Below are 20,659 nucleotides of genomic sequence, written 5' to 3' on the forward strand. Positions count from 1 at the left end.
TCAACCAAAATCAATGAAAAGGACCCCGCGATCTAGCAGCAGCCCGGAGGTAATAAGGGGATGAGTGGCCCCGGTACAGCATGCGCGATGGCACATGCGTTCTCGCGTTTATCTGTTTAGTACCCGTACTCAGCATTTCTTCCATATACCGACGAGCACACCATGCTGAATGAAGCCTTTGCCTCATCACTTGATATTTGTGGTCCGCTTCATACCACCGTTCTGTCCCTCTTACCCAGCGCGCACGTAAGCGAGCACTCAGTCATACCTCGGCCCCTTTCATTTCCCCGATAACCTGGCCCTCCTCCCACGCCACACTTCTTTTTGTGGCGCAGTCAGAAGCACCGGTTGAAAAGATATCCCCTTCACGAAACAACCGAGTCGTAAACCTATCGCGAAAGTGAAGCCAGCGATGCGCTAAGCACTGACGGGGAGGGAAAGGAGTTCCGGAATGGCGGATGATTTGCGAGAACTCCTTCGACAATGTTTTCGGCATTTTCGGAAGCTGTTATCGGAAGCAATTTTTCTATTGTGAATGTCACGACTGCTGTATGAATCCGGCTCTTAAGTCTCCTCCACAGTGCGCGATGAATCTGACAATCGCACCACATGTCTTTCGGAAATCTTGCTTTTATGAATATTTTTTTTTTTCTTGTTTTCAATTTTCTTTTTCAGATCCCGGACAACTTCGACCCCGAAACGTCGCGCGGTGCGGCCCCGCCCTTTCCTTAGAGTCGTCCGGGCGGCGCGTTTACGACTTTCCAGAGCGGCGCCTTTCTTTCGGCGAAAGGCGGCGAACAAAAGCGATTTCGATCAGCGGTTCTCGGCAGGCGAGAAGCGCGGTCGATGCGGTGCCGCCGGCGCCCTGTCGCGACGTCGCACGGAATGCATGCGAAAAGAGCAGCGGGGAGTCGCGTCGCTCGGACCTGGGAATTCTGCACTCTATCTTATGTCCCGTCGATAACAGGTCGCGAAGCTGTATGACTTATTTCAACTTGCGCGCAACAAGCTGCACCGCATTTTCTCGAAGCCGAGGCCCGAGGCTCTGCAGTTCCTTCGCCAGGGAGGACGGCAGCGATGAGTAATTAATGGCCAACGTCATTGGAAGCGATGCAGATATTAATAAGAGAGTGCATGCAGTTACTGCTAAATGTAGATTATGGCCGGATACAGCTCAAGAATGCAGCCACAACTGCCTCTCAAACGAAGCCCTGTCTAGAGAGTGGCGTCGATCGAGAGTCATGACGTCGTATAGCTAATCTCCCTGTACCTGCTGATATGACAGAGCGGGGGTCACTGGCAAGCGGATGTGGTGTTCACCACTGATGATTTGTGGCTCTTTCATAGCTATGACGATCTACGCTGTGAGAGACGAAGCAATACAGTTCGTTAAACGTTCCTTCTTAGCCTGCTTGGTGTTAGTTGGTACCGGGGTTGTCCCCAACAGGCACGTTGCAGACGTGCTATGGTCGGATGCAACTGAAGTCTGCAGTAAGCAATACACAATCCCTCCGCAACAAAAAGTAGTTTGTTAGGTCTTTTCTGGTTGCTCAAATAGAAACTTTACGCCAGAGCAAACAAAAAGAGCAAGAATTTCGACCAGAGCTCCTCCATACTGCCAGTTGCGAAACTTCGCATAGGGCCCATGTATCAAAAAACGGCGGTTTTGATTGGTCAAAATTCGGGTGTTTACGAATGGTGGCGGCACCCGCGGCCGTTAAAGGAAACTGCGTCTAAATTCCAAACTGTGTGATTGTTGATAAATGTACAACCATTATAGAAATTAAAATTAGTTGAAGACTTGCAGCAGCAAAAATTATTAGGATAACAGCCATATAGTTAGAATTAGAATGGAAAAGAGGAGAGAAAATTTTGATTTCCAAAAGCCAATGGCGGCATTAGTAAAAAGCTTGTATTGAGCGCTTCCAGATGGCGCGGCAATTCATAGACACCCAAAAAATGCGTACAAAATTCGGTCACTTTTTGAAGTGGAGTTTCGCAACTGGTATGATCAAAAAGCTCTGATTTCGACGTCTCTCGCTTGTTTGGTATCGTCAAATATTAAAAACTGATTCTGTTTACTGCTCAGCGGAGTAATACACACGCCGCGTATCCCTGCCCGTTGTTACAAACTGCTGTTTCTTTAAGTAGTGTCCTACGGGCCTCGGCAAGAAGGGTAATGAGCTGGGTTTGGTAAGAAGCGCGAGCTCCGCCCCTAACAACTCGCTATCGCGTAAAAATAGGCAAAACAAAAAAAGTACAGCGGAGGCGCATGCTTCTCTATGGAGGCACAGCGAAACCAACTGTCTTGCTAGCGCAGAAACTGCACTACCTAAAATAGTGCTACCACACAGCCTGCTGTCCTAGAGTGCGGGCGAAGAAGCATTAGCGCAATGTGCGCGAGGGGATCGCTTTTTGACGCCTCCATCTTGTGCAATGCACGCGGTGTGGAAAGTACGCCCGCGCGTTAACGACAGATTAATGGATCGGCGGGAAATGTGGTCATTAGACATTGCGTCATACGCTTGAGTGTGACGTCAGAGGATCGTTGGTGCGCAAGCTCAGGAGTACCGCAAGGTGCCCGTCTGGGCAGAATGAGAGGCAAGAAAGTCAGGGACGTTAACTGGAATACAAGCTGCGGTTCTTTGGTCACCATGAACAGAGAGAATGTGCTGCTAAAGATACCACGTGATATAGAAAATTTACCGGGTTGGAGATAAAATTAGGCGAGATTTTGCAAGGTGAGAAAAGAAACAAGGCCATGACTGTACTGTCGCACACCCAGTAGCGCCCCTGGGTAATCTTTCTAATATTCCCTTTACTTTTTTGCTTGACTATATGTTAGTGTTTATATGAAGTGCAAAGGGTTGACTATTACGGCTTTCTTGCAGGCTATAGTAAACGAAGTACATACGGCCCGAGCCCATAATTACATTTTTTTTCTACATCCAAAAGAATGTGCAGATCGATTTTACTATATGTCCCATTAATATATACTTCAAAAATTTGAGAGGTTAAATGTATTGTAAGGTAACGCGAAGGTCGGACTTGGTGGATCAGGCTTTATTGCAGACCTGAAGCCTTGGTCGCACACTGCAGCCGAACACACTCCGCGATGATGATGGGTATCTACAAGAGGGAGCAGGATGAAGATGAAGCAGCACATTCAGCCGTGTGGAAGATGAAGCGCCACACAGTGCTCACAGTATTCATAGAGAGACTCTTTAGAGACTATTCGTCCAACAGAGTGACTATCCCGCTCTTCGGGGGTATAGACCCGGAAGGTGGGCAGTCGCCTTAGTTGCAGGCCGGTAGTTCACTTAACATTAGAGGATAAAACATCTTAAAACGAACGTGCTTGCAGAGCCAGATTCTGACGCTTGACATTTTGCTGTCCTCATAAATGCACGCTTTCTTAATTTTTATCAATCTTTATTTGATGTGCGGTGTTACTCTGGTTACCCTGGACAACCTCGCAGCTGGAAAAGCAGCGGCATAAGCAATGCATGTTTATATCGTCTTTCGCCTGCCCGCAAGCATGTCGCAGAGTGCAGGCGTCTCTGACAGTGTGATAACACATCAGTTCCCAAGGCCTCGCGCACTCCCGTGACTAATGACAAGAGCTGCGCAGCAGCGGCAGCCGGAAGCTATCAGGAAGCACCCGGGAGGATATGCCATCTGTCAGGCTCTGACGCTTTCGCATCGAGCTCTCCCGGCGACTTTCGGCGTAAGCGTTTTCTTTTTAACTGCTCCTGTCGGTTCGCTCGATATCTGAAGTATTCCTTCTGCAGCCCCAAATAAAGTTAAACCAGGCACTCATGCGAAGTCTCGGGCGAAGTAATCGACAGAAACCCTCCAAAGTGGATAGCTGAGTGTGTGGAGCTGACAGTTGCCGTCGTGGAAGGCTTCAGTTCAATCTTGGCTACCTAGAGTATACTTTCACGGGCACGGATATCAGTATCGAGGAGGCAACAGAGCGCGCAAGGCAGGGCTAAAATTGGTTTATGGGAAGGAAAGGCACAGTATCTATCACACCTCGGCGGACACCAGAACTGCGCCTAAAGAGAAGGGAGTGAAAGAAGACGAAAAAAAGACAGAACTGCCGTAGTGAAGGGCTCCGGAATGATTTCGACCACCTGGGGATCTTTAATGTGCACTGACATCGCACAGCACACATGCGTTTTAGCGTTTCACCTCCATCGAAACGCGGTCTCTGAGGTCTGATTCGAACCCGGCTGCTCCGATTCAGTAGCCGCCGCGTCAAAAGCACTGAGCCACAGCGGCGGGTGCAAGGTATGGTTAATGGGAGCGACATGGGAATATGGGACAGGCATCTGCCCCGTCGTGGGCGTACGTCATTAGGCTGACAATACTCACAGGGATAAGATCCCAAAGGCGCCTCTTTTGAACTTCGCTTGTCTTAAAATGCGACCGCCACTGCCGAGAAACGGGCTCGCGCTCAACAGCTAAGCGCCCCGCGCCACTGAGCCAGCAACTTTTTCAGCAGCTCGTGGCTCAGATGCTGAGCATTGAATCCCGAACACCGAAGCGTAAGCTGTCCGTGACGGTGATGAGTTTCCGAGAACTCATGCATCTCGTTGTACACCTAAGCGATGTAGAACCCATACTCTCGAATCGAATGCTCGCGTCTTTTATAGGTTTATAGATTTATGACGCGCTGATCTGACACGCGTTAACCTCAAGACAGACAGAGGTTTGTCATATAAGGTCCTTCTGCGTTAAGCACCATTGGCGCCTTATTCAATTAGAAATATCTAAATTCAAGCTTACTCTCCAGGCCGGTAATTCAGAGCATTGGGATCACCTTGAAGTATGTGCAGTCTCGTTGAATAAGCCCTTTTCACAACAGCTCTCTTTTCGCGCCAGTACCGCGGGTGATAACTCGAGGAGTTGCAAAATACGGAGATGAACTTCAAAACTGTGTTGGGACTTCTTCCCTGCAGACCACCATCGTCGTGCCTGTTTTTGTTTTCTTCTCAGAGCTCTCCTTGTCATTGCGTCGTTGATTGGAATAAATAGGCCTTGGCTGCTGTGTCGGCCTTGGCCGCTAGTTGTTTCAATGCGACAGCGTCAGCCAGGGAGGTCTCTGCCAAGTTGAAGTGGTCGCCCAGTTCGCCAGACATACGTATACTTTTACAAGCGAATATGCATATCTGCATTGTGCACTCAATTGCTTGTCGGGATCATACGCCCTCGGTCATCGGTTATACCTGCATCGCTAACTAAAAAAACTACCCCCCCCCCTCTTCAACACTTATAAATGCACACCTCCCATCTTCCATTTTTATCACGCCCAGCAGTCTGTAATCGAAACAAGCCAACTAGTAGGATAACAACGAATATTCTACGTTATTTGAAGAATCGTCAGTTTTTTTCGTATGCTTGCTACTCCGTGATGCCAAAAAATTAGCTGTGGTTTAGCTTGTGGTTAAACCTGGAGTTACGCGAGAGCAATCTACATAGGTACGCTTCGATTCAGCTTGAAAGTAAAGACATGGATTTTGCACATAGTAGTTTACTCTACGGTTTCAGCTTTATTTATGCCACAGCTAGACTTCACGTATGAGCACCCCTCGCCTCTCGTCTTTGACCATTCTCATTCTAGTGTAGAAGACATCGGTATGACATCGTCTCTACGTCGAACTCTGGGGCACACCGCCGTCACAACGTTCGAACGGACCTTTTGTCCTAGCAACTAGCTGTTGTCGTTCGCCTCTAAAATCTACAGAGTCATCTGTCTTCTTTTTTTCCTCCTCCTTTTTCTTCTTCTTTTAGTTTATTTTTCTCTTCTTTGTCTTCTTCTTTTTTTCTCTTGTTTCTCTTTTTTCTTCTTCTTTCAAACAGGACAGGCACGTATACAGGCTCGGCGAAATGGCGAGACTGTGGCCAATGTAGCTCTCGCTACAAAACTGGTGCGAAAATGCTAACCGGCGGTGCAAATAACCAATATTTTCTTGTGAACAACTTCAGTTCGTGTGGAAGGCGGTAAAAAGGGAGTGGATAGGGATGGGGGGAAGGGGGGCTTTACCTAGTGACAACTGTTTTGCTACGAACAGTCTTCTTTCTTTCTTTCTTTCTTTCTTTCTTTCTTTCTTTCTTTCTTTCTTTCTTTCTTTCTTTCTTTCTTTCTTTCTTTCTTTCTTTCTTTCTTTCTTTCTTTCTTTCTTTCTTTCTTTCTTTCTTTCTTTCTTTCTTTCTTTCTTTCTTTATTCTTTCTTTCTTTCTTTCTTTCTTTCTTTCTTTCTTTCTTTCTTTCTTTCTTTCTTTCTTTCTTCTTCTCCTTCTTCTTCTTCTCCTTCTTCTTCTTCTTCTTCTTCTTCTTCTTCTTCTTCTTCTTATCATTTCCATTGCTACAGCATAGTTATGCGACATGAACCCCAACTGTCCATTCCTTAAATGGTTCCTCAGCACACGAAAGACATATCAGCCAGACAAACCCTAACACAACCATGTCTGCTGTGTGTTCGGGACATAAATTTAAGCTGCAGCACGAAAGGGGCTGAACGAGCTACCGCGTACAGCTCAGTGCTAGACCCACATGAAAACTCCGCATGGTGCGCTCGCAGTCTGGGCGGGAAGCTAGCCCTCGAACCCCTTCTGTCAGCGCGGTGCTGAACTAGGGACCATAGCTGAACGCCGTGGGGCTTTTAAAATAGCGCCGCCTCTCGGAGAAAACGGGTACATAAACACCGACGAACGAGTGCTTCCGAAAAAACACGCGCTCGGCTCACCAAGCAGCGCGGTTTTCCATCAGGTCGGCGCAGCACGCCCACGTATAGTAAACAGGGTTTCTGGAAAAGCCATGTTTTCGCAGAGTTTGGCAAAAAATACTGGCTGGCTCGATGAGGATATGCGCTCGCTTTGCCCGAGGATCTCTATAAGGGAGCCTGACGCTTTCCGAACGAAGGAAAATAAGCTCAAATTTTGCGTTACCCGGAGACCAAACAACGCTTCCAATCTCAAAGCCGATGGCTCCTTGCGGAGCGACATGAGAGTCGAGTCAAGCAGGGGCTGGCCTGAGCGCGAGCGAAATGCAACTGATCATAATGCCTTGCTAGCGACTGCGTGATTATGCTCTCATGACAGGAGATGAAAAAAAGAAAAAAGTGTAGACTTCTTTTTTTTTTTTTCTTTTACGGTGACTCGAGGTATGACTTTTACTTTAAACTGAGAACTTGTATGCTAGAAGAAAAAAAAAAAGTAATAGATGGTTTCGCCCTCAAGGAGCATTTGCACGTGTAAACGCCGGTGAATGTCAGAGGAGATATTTTGCTATACAGGAAATAAACGACAGACTACGTCTCTGATTATGAAGATATATAGCTTTTGTTTCACAACCTCTAATGCACTGCTTTCTATGGAGTAGTTTATGGGGGAAAAAACGGGCTGCACGTGGACAGTGAACGAAGACAGAGCGCCCGGTCCGGCCGTCATAACCACTATAACAGAAAAGTAGTGAAGGAGTACGTCGCGGTCGAAGTACTTAACTATCGGATTTTAAAGCGAGCAATAACTGGGTGGAGTTGTCTGAGTAGGCCGCAGCGGGATGAAGCAAACCATTTCGCACAAAGCTATAATCGAACCTGTAAGGGGAACTCCAGAGCGAACCCCAAGCATGTGTGCGTCGTCGGTGAGTGTATCGCAGCTGCATAGTTAAAGCAGTCATCATCGTCATCATCAGCCGGACTATACCCACTGCAGGGCGAAGGCCTCTCCCATATTCTTCTAATTAAGGCGGTCCTGTGGTACCTGCATCCATTTGACCCCTGCGAATTTCCCAACCTCATCCGCCCTGTTACAGCGGCAGTGCAGAGAAATTGAGTGACGTCGTCGTCATCGTCATCCTAACTATGCCCCGACAGGGCGACTGCGCCTTCTATATCTCTCCAGTAAATCCGGTATTGTACCAGATGCAGCTATATCGTCCCATGTAGCTCCAAATCTCATCAGCCCACCTAACTTTCGGCCGCCACCTACAGGCTACCTGTCTTTATAGCCTTCGCATTACATGCCCTACCCAAGCCCATTTCTTCCTCTTCATTTCGACTAGAATGTCGGTAACTCACGTTTGTTCTCTCCCAAACTCTGCACGCTTCCTGCCACTTAAAAGTTATACCTACAATTTTCCGTTCCATAGCTCTCTAAGTTGCCATCAGTTTATAAGTAGACTCTTTTTCTTAAGTCTCCACGTTTCAGTCCCATAGGTGAATGCCGGTAAGCTACCGCTGTTATGCACTGTTATCGGCAGGGAAATGGTAGGGATAATGGTAAACTGTTGTTCGTGATCTGCGAGTACTTCTGAAATGCGCTATGCTCCAATGTTATTCTTCTAGTTGTTTCATTCGTGGTACAGATTTGCGGTCACTGCCTGCCCTAAGCAGACTTGCACTACTTCCAGTGCCTCGATACCTGTCGTGCACTGCTGCTTTTTCTGTGACTATTGAACATTACTTTAGTCTTCTTCATATTCATTTTTAGACCCAGCGTTCCGCTTTGCCTGCATGGGGGTCAAATTTTAGTGGGTTCCCTGCCTCAGTGAGAGTGCTTCTAGAACTCCGCGCCCTCCTTGGGTGAATATTTAAATAAGTCTCTTTAATCGTTCCTTATATAGGGCATATTTAAAAACTGACGGAAGGAGGGAGTGCCTTTCTTACGGCATCCTTATCGAGCTAAGGGAGCCTTTTAAACTTTGGCCTTGGGTATCGTATTTGGATCGTATTCTGCAATTTGTCCCCTGAGTTACTTAGCAGCATCAACGAATCACAGATTGCAAATATATTCTCTGCTATCACGTTGCCACCTCTTTCCAATCCGAGTCTCTGAATATCTCCTTTATGCCAAAGGTACATGGTACAGTAAATAAATAAAACAAAAGAAAAGCTCGTGTCACCTTGTCAAACATTCTTGCTTATTGGGATTGTACTAGTTTCTTATGGAGGTCTGTGGTGCCTATGCCGTAAGGGTAAATATGTATTTCGCGCGTAGCTGCGGCAGGCATGACTGTAAACAAACCAATCATTAGGAGAGCGCTTCAAGCGGCCGTGCATGTTCTGCCTTTCACTTTCTACTTTTTAAGACCTATGCAACTAAAACTACTGCGCGCCAACTGGCAGCATCGAAAGGGCAAGCCCAACTGCAATGAAACGAATCGCCACCACTCCTCGCGTCCCTCATATCGAACCTCACGACAAGAATTCGTGAGCTGCCCCTCGTTCTGTCCGCTTCTCGTGCGAACGTGACACTATGGTCGAATGGTCGACACAGCGCCTCTATCGAAAAGGCCGCCACAATTTCCGGCAAATAAATCACGGCACGGATGCCCCCGCGGCGTCTGGCCCCACGAAGCCGTCGCTCCAGGGGCGATGCAGAGAGCGACAGCCATTCCGCCACCACTGCTCCACCCGCGCCAGAGAGCGACCTCACGCAGAGAACAAAAAATACCGCTCATCGCATCGTCACAGCTGGAAGCGCTTACGGCGAGCTCAACCGTGGAGTAGCGCCTCGCCAGGACCGTCGCGTGATGCCACCACCTCTAAACCCTCTCCCGGACGAGCCCCTACCTCACCTTTTCACCAACCCCAGCTTTTCGCATTCAGGCGAGGCGCGCCTCTGGCTAGTGAAACAATGAGACAAAGTATACAGAAGCGAAAAATAAGGATCTGCAAAGCGCCCAAAGACCGGCTTTGTTTCTCGCTAGGGCGACGCCGAAAATGGCTGAATTAGAGAGCGAGTGAGGAGAGTCCAGAACCTCGCTGGGTGGAAAGAGACAGACGAGCGTGCGCGTTCGAACGGCAGAAACCGCAGCTGCGCCCTGTGGTGTTTATTTTCTCATCCGCCCTTCTCCCATCACTTCTACTTTCATTCGCTGCTTGCACTGACTGTACATTTTCGGAAGCTACAAAAGCCTGTGGAATGTACGGGAAGTGGGCGCGGTGTACAGGCCTGCCGGAAAGGCGAGAATGCCGAAGTTGCAAAAGAATTCCCGGTCGATGCGCTCTCTTTGCAATGGGGCTTGAGCTCTGAATGTTGCAACAGCCATCCCTTTGAATAACGCCGAAAGAATGTTTCTCCCAGATTTACGTCGGTTGTCTTTTCCATGTGTTGTCTGCGAACTGATTCTGTATCTTCGGTGGTTGGACGCAGCAGTGTAGATACTCGCAGCACCGCTGAGCATAGCACTGTGGGAGCAGTGCACTCCCTTCCCTCTATTATCAGTTCTGCACATACATCTACTCGCTTCGATAAGTTTATTCACTCACTCACTCGTGATAGTAGTCGTCACTAAAACCTTAGTTGTCATTTTTGAGCAGGGTTAATCTTCCTATCTCTAAAGCTAGACGAACATCAGTTGTCAAGGAACGGCAGAAGTCAGTATGAGTCAAGATCATCGGCCTAACTCTGCGCAGAGAATAGAAGAGGACCAAAAGCTCAAGAACCTACAATTTCTGTAGCGATATTGCCTGTGCGACAACGGCATTTTCGAGTTTCAAATTTATTACACTTGGAGTATTGTATAAATGACTAAGGCGCTTCATTAAAAGGATTATAGATGCTATTCCGTATCTCCTATTGTTATCAATACGGTCAATGTCACCAGAGGCAAGGAATTTGAGTGTTTCGCAAAATCAGATTACTTTTTCGGCGTTTAAGCAGCTTGCACGAGGTGACCCGCAAAAAAAAATAGCCGTACCACATTAAAGCCAAAATAATAAAAAAAAAAGTATTCCAGTCTGCAAATGTTCATGCCTAACCATAAAACGAAGAAACTTTGTTTCATAAACAGCCTCTTGATACGCGAACAGGAACTGGAACGCAAATACATATATTTTCTTCTGACGCGCGCACATAAAAACGAAACCGAAACTGCCGCAGCGACCGGTTTGCAAAGATGCGGCTGCGAGCCAAGTCAAGCCTCTCGAAGAGCTAGTTTCCCGCCCATTTGAACATGGACGGCGAAAGTCGTTGCGTTGGTTCTCGTGTCTGTACAAGTGTGGGAATGACTTTCATCGCCTGAATGCCACCGCGAACGGTGAGTAACAGCTGCTTTGCCACCTGAATTTCATCGTAAGAAAGGCGTGATCGTTTATGACGACTGCCAGAAATGAGGACGGCGAAGTGTGAATGACCTTTTCAATCATCCCAGCCGTTACGTGCGTCGTGCGCGTTGTTTACATCGCTGAGGTCGTGATGTGGGCTTACATGACGATTTCTACGTGCGCGTCGGGCGTTAGAGAGCACGTGACATCGAACTGTTAAGCACACAGGCAGCTTTGCTAGCTTTGCCCTCTATTCAAGGCGACAATGGGCAGAGAGAACGGTCGCGTTGCAGAACTTTTGGGTGAACGAGGACTGCGTCGCGTCATAAGAACACAGTTTTGTCAAATTAATAAACGCATTGTTGTGTATTTGAGCGAGTATTTGTGCTCTAATATGAGTAATGCGGGCAAGAAGCACATAGTAAAGTCCTTATTAACTCCGCGTTGGCTCCTGATGGATTAATGACCATTTTGAACTCTTCGCTAAGAGGTCAAAATTTTGCAACGTGCCGTTAAGCTGCTTTGTGGTACTGCATAATATCGCGCACTGAATGAAACAGCCTTGATAGTTCCCGCTTTTCGCATAACCTACGCTTTTTGAGATTGTGACTGCGTTTGAAACGGTCCACATTTACATTTCACGAAGTTGTTTTGCACACGTCTCCTAAACTTGACCTGAGCAAACTAACAAATATACGAGTGCCTGCAGTTCAGTTATGTTACACACATTATTTGGCTGTATTGTCCAGGTAGTGAAAACGTGGTCAAAAACTTATAATTCATTCCCGTAATTAGGGGTAGAACGAGAGAAAGAGATGGCTTTCATTTCTGTAGTTAGCGGTTCCCATGATAAGTTTATTAAAAACATGATTTTGCATAAAAATATTAATAAGTTATGATATTTTCTGAATGTCTAAGAACGATAAATTTGTACAAACACAGAGGCACATACAATAACACAGTAGAAAAATTCAAACTTATTCCATGACTTGCCGATGCAGCCCGTACATTTTTGTTGTTGTTGGTTGGCCGCTCAGGCTAGCGCTTGCGGCCAGCTATTTTCCAGCAGGCTTCCCGTGTGCCTAGCTGCTGACGCTTGACTTTACTTTGATAAATGGTTTGAATATCGCATTTTCTGCTGCAATGCCAGAGGTTGCTACAGAGCCACGTTAAACGAAAAGTATTCGCATTCACGGGTATCCACAAAGTATGTTCCGCACTGGCAATCTTCCACGCTTCACCAAGGATAATAAATGTACCACCTGCCTGTCTTACCAGCAGAAAAACGGGACGGGCAGCGCGACGCACGATTGGTCGCAAGTATTTTCTCTCCCTTTTTTTCACGCTTCGTGACGCATAATGCACCGATCGTGAGTGCGAATACTGTTTTCTGAGTATGCCCTGGGCGGTTGTGAAGAGCGCAAGTGGCGCAAGCATCTTCATGCCACGTTGTCCTGTCGTGAGTTGCACCCTATCTTATTGTTTCTTTTCTACGATTCATCTGCGCAACTGAAGCTCCCAGTACTCGATGAGTGCTTTTATCATCGCAGAAGAGTTACGAACGTGAAGCAGCTGTAGGACACAGTGCACATGCGCACGTTGAATAAGTTGTAGCTGGGTCCTTAGACCTGCGATCGCTGTCGGTACTGCAGGTGGTGACGATCGGGAACTTTGCGCCGACTGTAATGAGTGCAGATGCGGTAGGCATACCTGAACGACACGCAGCTGCTGAATGCATTGCCATTTTTGATTGTTGTGGGCTAAATCTTTTCTGTGAAAATCCTTTACAGAGCTGGCTGGGCTTATTTTGTGGGACGTAGATAGTAGCCAGAGCAGATTTGCGTGAGTCATCTGTGGACGCACTTCAGGCGCTGTATGTGTGTATATATATATATATATATATATATATATATATATATATATATATATATATATATATATATATATATATATATATATATATATATATATATATATATATATATATATATAGTTTGTTTCTGGCAACCTTGACCACACCATGTGGCTTCAGGCCTGTTCGTGCCGTATCAAGGCGTGTATTTGCAAAGGCCTAAAAGCTAGCTATTAGCACTGCACATAATTACTCTTCTGCAGTTGTTGATCGAGGAAACGTGACTCCTGGAAGAACACGTGCAGTGAACTCTTCCCCGATTTTCGCCTGGGATGGTGGGAGAAATGGCGGAAGGGGACGCTTCGCGCACTGCTTTCTCTAAAGTGACTGCGCTCATCTAAACGGCGCTGCAGCTCTTGAGCGACGCGAATTCGGAAATATTTTTTGATGGTTTTTATTTCTTCTTTAAAAGGACTTTGAAGACAATTTCTTTGCACCGTTTCGGAGCAACTGACAATGTCCGCGATCCGTGCCCGAAATTCTTTGTCGGTGCACGCAATCTAGCGGTGATGCATGGGACACGTGTATTTTGATCTTCCCTAGCACATAAAAACGCTGATTCCGGCGATAATGGTGCCTTTGTCGTTACAACGTTGTCATCTATCCACGCAGTCCTGCTACAATTGTGTCCTGAGTGTGTCTTTAAGATTAGATTATTTTCAGGCGGCAAGCTCGAGATCGAGGACGTGAATTTCCTTGAGCTTTCGTCTCCTGTGCATCGTTAGACAGTTGGAGCACAGCCGTACGAGCAGTACGCTAAATTGTTACCGCCCCTTGCCACCATTGCGGTGCGGAACGTAGTCACCGTTGTTTGCGTTTTTACTGTACTGCGGTAATAGAACTTAACAGGGTGAGGGCTAGTGGGTACGCGTTATGTTCCATAGTGCAGCAAGAACACAAGGGACAGACAAAGTGCTAGACATGCACCAAGGTTGGAAGGATGAAACTGTGCTGATATATATGAACAGTGCGAGAGTTCTGCCGTATTTGCTTAGAAGTTGTGTGTGTGCGTGTTTTATGGTATATATGTGAGAACGTGAACAGACCAAAATAACATCGCTAACACCCGACTCTGAGGCCCCTATTGTTCCGCGCTCAAGTTACCGAAACAATCGTGCCGAGAGAATATGCCATCACCGGTGAAAATAAAGGCATGCCGCCGCAGTCTTCTGACCGATACACCAAGTGATCTGTCACAGCAAGTGTGCGAGTCCCGAAGACGTCTCCCGCGCTGGTCCCGTCGAGCAGCCCAGCGCGCGTGGCGTGCGAGGCTGTAGGCGGATCGATAACAGCGACGACGCTCTCAGCGTGCGTGTGTGTCCGCTCCGTGTTCGAGTAAGCGTTATCGCCGCCTCCGTGTTATTTACACGCTGTCGTGCTCTCCTGTCCGCGGAGCTCTCTCTTCGGTCGCTGCTGCCTCTTTCCTGATATTTTTCTGCGGTCATTTTTTTTTCCTGGCTGGCTCTTACCCCGTCAGGACTGCCAAGCTAGTCGCGCTCTTTGAGGGAAATCTTTTGTCAGCTGGCGTTCTGCTTACAAGAGTCAGCTTGTGGCTGCGTCTGGCATATCTCGGCGCCGTCATCTTTTAAAGTGGAAGGCTTGTCACGTTAGCGTATGCTGAGCGGTGGCGGACTGAGGAAGGGTTAATGTCATGTGTAGAGCAGAGTCGAGAGCAAAAGGCGGCAAGGAGACGCAGAGGCCAGCCTGTGCGTGTCCCTGAACTCCTGTGCTCACGCGCCTGCGCTTTGATACCCACAGTTCTGCCCATAGTTGGCTGCAAAAGACAGGTTTGAGCGGCAAGCCTGTAAGGATAAGGAAAAACAGCGTAAAAAAATCCCGAAGGCACATTTGTTCGCACGTTCACTATTATATCCTGGACAACATTCTGTGGCTTTGCAGCCTAGGTTAGGCAGGAAAGAGAAGGACGTGGGCATTTGTCCATGCATCGATGGAAGTGGCCTACCTCAGCACTAAAGTTACTTTACTCAGCACTTAGCGACCCTGCACCGTGTGCCCAATTACCTCCCTCCACTTCTCTGCACCTATAACCCAACCAGCTCCCCACAGTATGGGGACAAAGACCCGTCTCTTTCCTTTCCCATGTAGCCCTGGGTTCAATGCTATAGAAGGCTGTCTGGGAGTGTAATAGTAGTTGGAAGCTTAAACCAAAGTCCTTTATTGAAGGACTCCGCTTACAAAGGATCTACTGTAGTTGACGCGAGGGAGAGGACACATCTTGTTCGGGAAACCGAGGTCCCCGTTTCGGTTGTTTGAAAGTAATATTCTTCTTGGAGGGATTTGCAGATTTGCCTCTTAGTGCGCACACTTTTCACTCTACTGAGAAAGCCTCCTGATATGCCACATGCAAGTTGGAAGAGCACCAGACGCGATATTCGGAGGTCGTGGGTGCGGTTCCCACCATCGGCACGTTGTTTTTCCTTGTACTTTGTGTTTAATTATCTTTCCCCTAAACAGATTACATTACTAATTTATGTAATTACCGAAGTAAAAATAAAACGACAAAGTACAATCCCCAATGCTTTCCTTGGCCTCGCCGACTGTTGGCTTCTTTCCTTCATGTATTATAACGAGCACCCTCATTTCCCCTTCATTTATCTGCTTGCAAGTACAGAGGACATGTAAGCGCAGGCTTCCGAAGAGATCACGTCGACAGGGGATGCCACGGGAGCTGCCGCAGTGCTTTAGCTGATGACAAGGGATGACGGCAGGGAGAGAGAATTAAAAACGAGCAAACAAGGGGCGAGGGTGAAATACTATAGCAATACTCACCGTCTGCTGCGGTCCCACGCGGCGCTCCCGACACCAACATCAGCAGCGTCAGCGTCGCTAGCCGCAGGAGCTCGGCAGAGCCCGGCGCCCTCTGTTTCCCGGCGTCCAGCATCGCGCACGCCGGTGCTCTTGTGACGCCGAGCCGGCTCCGAGGAAAGCTCAGAGAAGAGGGTGAACCAGAGAGAGACCAACACTTCACCGATTGCTGCAGCCGCCTCCTTCACCGTGGGACACAAAACATCCGCTGGCACGATTCAACGTCGTCGGTTCACTTATGCGACTCGTATGTGTCATCATCCCGAAATTCGTGCTCCTACGCGCACGGCTTCCAAGTGTAAATCCGGTCAGCGCGCACTCACTGGTGAGGATGAAGATGAGCTGGTCCGCGCGGTTGTATCCCAAGGTCTCTGAGCAAAGCCCGAGGATAGACTTTTTATCTAGTTATTCCCTCCCCGTCGTCTATTCACACTTGTGGCACACACAGCGACGAGACATCGGCAGTGGCGGTGCATCCATCGTGGTCCCCCTTCAGAAGTCCACTCGCTTTCCGTCCAAGTCGGACGACTGAGCAGCGGGCTGCGACGACGCCCGAGCGCAGCCGACGGCTCCGACAGTCCCTGTGGCGCGGCGACGCGCGCTTTCCGCGGGAGCGCGCGCAGCGCCGCCACGTGGGTTCTCCATCTCGTATTTTTTTCTCTTGCTGCGTTGCTGCTGCTGCTCTTTTATTTCGCCGTCTCGCCTCCCCTACTTGGCTCTCTCCCCACTGCCGCCGCTTCCTGCGGACCCACGCGAATGCACGAGTCACGTGCGAAGTGACGTCACGTCTCCTCTGTATGTAGATTTTTTTTGTTCCTGCCTGGTTGGTTGTTGTGGTCGTCGTGGCTGTGGTGGTCGCGTGGTTCTGTGCTGTTCTCGCGGCGAGGCTGGAGAAAGGCAGGAAGGAGGAGGACTTGGCTTCACGTGAAGAGTGGTGTTGCACGTTTCCTTTTTTGTAGACATTTTTTGTTTAGGAGGAAAGGAATCAGTTTGCATTTTCGCCTGCGAGACTGTTTCGTGCAACCTTGGAGTTGCTGTTTTCATTCTCCTCACAAGAAGCTGCTCTCACAGCGGCCGGGGAGGAAGCGTGCAAACGGTTGCGGGCAGCACCAGGGGCTGCCTCGATGTCTGGTCTGCTGTTCCCCTGACTTCCTTCTGGCGCCGGCGAGGGCAGACGTTTACATGTTGCTTCCGGTTTTTCTGCCAGCCGGCTCTGCAGAGAGGTAGACGAAAACAGCAATAAAGAATACATTAGGCGGGCACTTTTTTTTTTTTTTTTCTGTGTGTGCGACCGGTGTGCAGACCTGGAATGGAAATATTATAGCACGCGTGGTATTTGGACAAAGGTCTGAACCACGGTTAGAATCCTGAGTGTTGTAATTTGTCTAGCCCCCAATTTGTCCAGACCCGGCCTCTGGTCGTATAACATACACACACACACACACATACACATATTGTTATAGAGAAAAATAAATATCATGTCCCGATCTGCCTCGGATGGAGTACAGAGAGATTCTGATCGTATCGTTTCGTCGGCGAGGTGGAGGTTTTGCTCGGACGCCGATGCTGGGGCGTCAGCGATGGCGTCTGCCGACCAGCCCAGTGACCTACGACGCAGTGCCTTTCATAGTAAGTCCCGTTACATACACTCGTACTTTGTAGGATTCAAACGAACATTGTTATCACACCTTCCCGAGGATTACATTTCCGTTTTCGTTCTGACCCCTCCTGTTCCAACTCTCCTGCTCTATATTCCAGTCTAGAACACTCCCTCTTCTCCTGTTTTGTCGCCCAGTCCAGTCCCTACGTCCCCTTCACTTTACGGCCCTCCTGGAGTGCCTGGCTGTCGTGGGCACAGATGGAAAACCAGCTTGATTTGTTTAACCGTGCGCAGGACATGTTGAATGCTTAATCTGCGTTCTTATAAATGAAGTGCCTCTCTCTAGAAATTGCAAGTTTTTGCTGCAGCCATTCTTATACCTCTGTCACAAGAGCAGATTTAATGTCATTCGGTTTCTTTCGGTGCTACACGGTAAAATATAATGTCATTCGCAAATGGTGGCAATTACGATCAGCTGTAAAAAAAAACAAAAAAAAAAAACACTGCACTTAAGGAACATCAGTGCACATAAAAGACGTTTGAAATCACTGTGTACCATTTTAAAGCTGATCAAAACATTTCTGTACAACAATTCAAGCGAAAAACATTACTTTTGGCTGTGTTGTAGCACTTTGGCCATAAAAATCCAAGCCAAGTATCGAGTCACTCCCAAATTTGATGAATGTAAACAAACAATATGGCTGAACACAGCGGAGCGCAGATACACAGTGCGGAGACGCACGGAGACACGCAGAGCATGTAATTGACATCCAAACTGTGAGAAGCTGTCACAACTTTAAATAGCTCCGAGATACGGGCAGATGCGGCCACCAAGAAACAAAGAGCCGAAAGTGATTGTGAGTCGCTGCCATGACTGGACCACTGCTGTGACTGAGAGTAAATACCGTTCCGCGAGAACCTGCAGTGCGAATAATGTTACACCTAAGTTTACAGGTTCGAAAACAAAACTCTAGAAATATAATTTTTTTAATTTCACTGTGCGCAGAATATGTTGCTGCTTACTTGTTTCTGCTGTGTATCTGGCGTCAAGAGTACACATTCGGTTCGCGATCGAATGCGAATGAGTTCCCCAAACTCAATCGATGAAGAATGTCCTTTGAACCTAATGTCAATACGTTTTCTCGTGTAGCAGGGGAATAATGACATTAGATGCTAATGTCATTTGATACGAATGACATTAAATTTGCTCGTGTGGTAAGGGTATTAAAGAGGCAACCCATATAACCCATATAACCCATGTCACTTCAAGTTATAGTGCCTCAGCCGTTTTAGGGGGAGAGGAAGTTGCACAACCAAGTATGGTCACAGGTGGTGTTTACAGTTTCAACGCGGAAACAGTGGTCACGGGTTTGCGACGTAGCCGTCAAGCGGCCATTTTCTGCATAAAAAGAAAGAAAAAAAAAAAAGAAAAGAAACCGTGAACAGTAGCACAGAGGCCATCTCCAGTTGTATAGCTGACGATTTCTCGAGACAATGGAGTCTTTGTTCTGCCTCATATTCCGCTTGCGGAGCGGGGCCCCGTTCACACTTAGGTTCTTGTTAATGGTGGAAAAAACGTGTAGTGCGCCTCGTGGTGGATTCCACGTCTTCTGTTTGGAAAACAAATTGTAGTGCTTTTTGGCCTTCACAAAGAACCCGACCCAAAGCGCATGCGCGCTCTTCGCGGATTTCGAGAGGCTTCCTGTTCAGAGTGTGTGACTTTTTTTAGGACTGATGGAGTCAATCCTGACATCGTCATCAGTGTGCGGTGCATTGCAGATGCATATCCATCTACACATGTCCAGGTGAAGAAACCACGTCCGTTGAAGCAACTGCTCCTTTCATGTCCGGGCTTGTCAGTCGTGCCTGAAGTGAAATCTTCGAAATCTGCGAACGTGCAAGTTTCGTGGAAGGAATGTGCCCTCCGTAGGGGCACACACACAAGGACACGGTCACGGACGTTGCCCAGCTGATTTGAAACGTTCCTTTTCTTTCTTCACTGTAGCAGCGCGATTCGAACCTGTCTGCCTTCTATTCTCCCACACCCCTCAGGATTCTTTCTTGTCCACTTCCGCGGCACCCACGTGGCTTTCGAGCTCACATCTTGGGCTTTGAGCTGACTGCCATGCAGGAAGAGTTGCCACTACAAGGAGGGGGGAGAGGGGGGAGTTATCCTGTCATAGCTGTCTTGGTAACACCTGTGTACGCGTGGATAAAGACGACTGCGCCCTGCGATGATTTGGTCCCAAAGACAGGAAAAAGGGAGACTTTCTTCTTCTTCTTCTTCTTTTTTTCTTATTTCAATGGACCGGTTTTAGTTTAGGGCATAAACATTTCTAAATGCCACGGCAAAAAGACCGCGAATAAAGCGTATCTCGCGTTGCCTTTGCTCTTTTTGATTCAAAACAAGGGGAGGATTTAAAGGAACGTATTTGCGCAATATTCATTTCTTGAACATACTTTATATAAAACAAACTGGTTTGATTTTATCTAGGGGTTTAACGTCCCAAAGCGACTCAGGCTATGAGAGACGCCGTAGTGGAGGACTCCGGAAATACTGACCACCTGGGGTTCTTTAACGTGCACTGACATCGCACAGCACACGGGCGCCTAGCTTTTCGCCTCCATCGAAAAGCTACCGCCGAATATAGGAGAAACTGTTTTTTATAGCTTTTTTTATTTATTTATAGAAAATGTCTGCAAACAGAAGTGTCAGCTCCAACCCCTTGTTTAAATTCAGATCGAGTTTTGACACTGTTACGCATCTGATAAGAAATTCGGCAACATTTTTCTTTTCTTTTTCTTCTAGGATGCGATGTTTTTAAAAAGAAACCGTACGTCACAAAAAGGCTTCCACGCGAGCGCGCTCATATATGTGTTTATTGGCTCCTTCTCCGGAGCTGGTGGGCTTCCTTTCCAGCTAATAGGCGTGAGTGTGGTGACGCGTCTCGATTTAATGAACCGGGCAGGCGCTATAAACGAGCAAGCTTAATTGCGCCGTGTTCGAGCTGGTGGCAGAACCGCTGCATTTCGTATATCGACGGTGTGCTCGCCCTGCGAGGTTATGAATTATTGAGCGGGCGCCGTGCTTTGCAACGCGCCCAAGTTCGTCGTCGTCGCCGCCGGTCGCACTGGTTTCGAAGTGTTCGCTTTTTGTTGGCTGCTTGTTTCGCGGCAGTGCCGCTGTAGAGACGCCGATCGAACGCGCGATGCAGAGTGCCACAGTATCTCTCAACGCGGCGACGTTTGAGCGAACAATGGACG

General features: G+C 47.9%; 2 protein-coding genes across 8 annotated transcripts in view; one reads left to right on the top strand and one right to left on the bottom strand.

Annotated features, from left to right (window-relative positions):
- LOC146208514 (cell adhesion molecule Dscam1-like) overlaps positions 1–16,425 on the bottom strand; it is a 110,213-nt gene extending 93,788 nt beyond the window's left edge. The window contains exon 1 of one of the 2 annotated variants that reach the window (XM_084594365.1): positions 15,760–16,425. In XM_084594365.1, the coding sequence (XP_084450491.1) occupies positions 15,760–15,871 (112 nt within the window). In that variant the 5' untranslated portion in view covers positions 15,872–16,425. The remainder of the gene's footprint in view (positions 1–15,759) is intronic. The other variant, XM_084594372.1, reaches the window with a different exon arrangement.
- Positions 10,943–20,659, top strand: part of LOC146208515 (uncharacterized) — a 333,102-nt gene continuing 323,385 nt past the window's right edge. For all 6 annotated transcript variants that reach the window (XR_014705030.1, XR_014705033.1, XR_014705029.1 and 3 more), the window contains exon 1: positions 10,943–11,050. The gene's annotated coding sequence lies outside the window, so the exon portion shown is untranslated. The remainder of the gene's footprint in view (positions 11,051–20,659) is intronic.

Source organism: Amblyomma maculatum, chromosome 1 (genome assembly GCF_055883805.1).
Source record: "Amblyomma maculatum isolate TAMU_Amacu chromosome 1, ASM5588380v1, whole genome shotgun sequence".
Taxonomy (NCBI): domain Eukaryota; kingdom Metazoa; phylum Arthropoda; class Arachnida; order Ixodida; family Ixodidae; genus Amblyomma; species Amblyomma maculatum.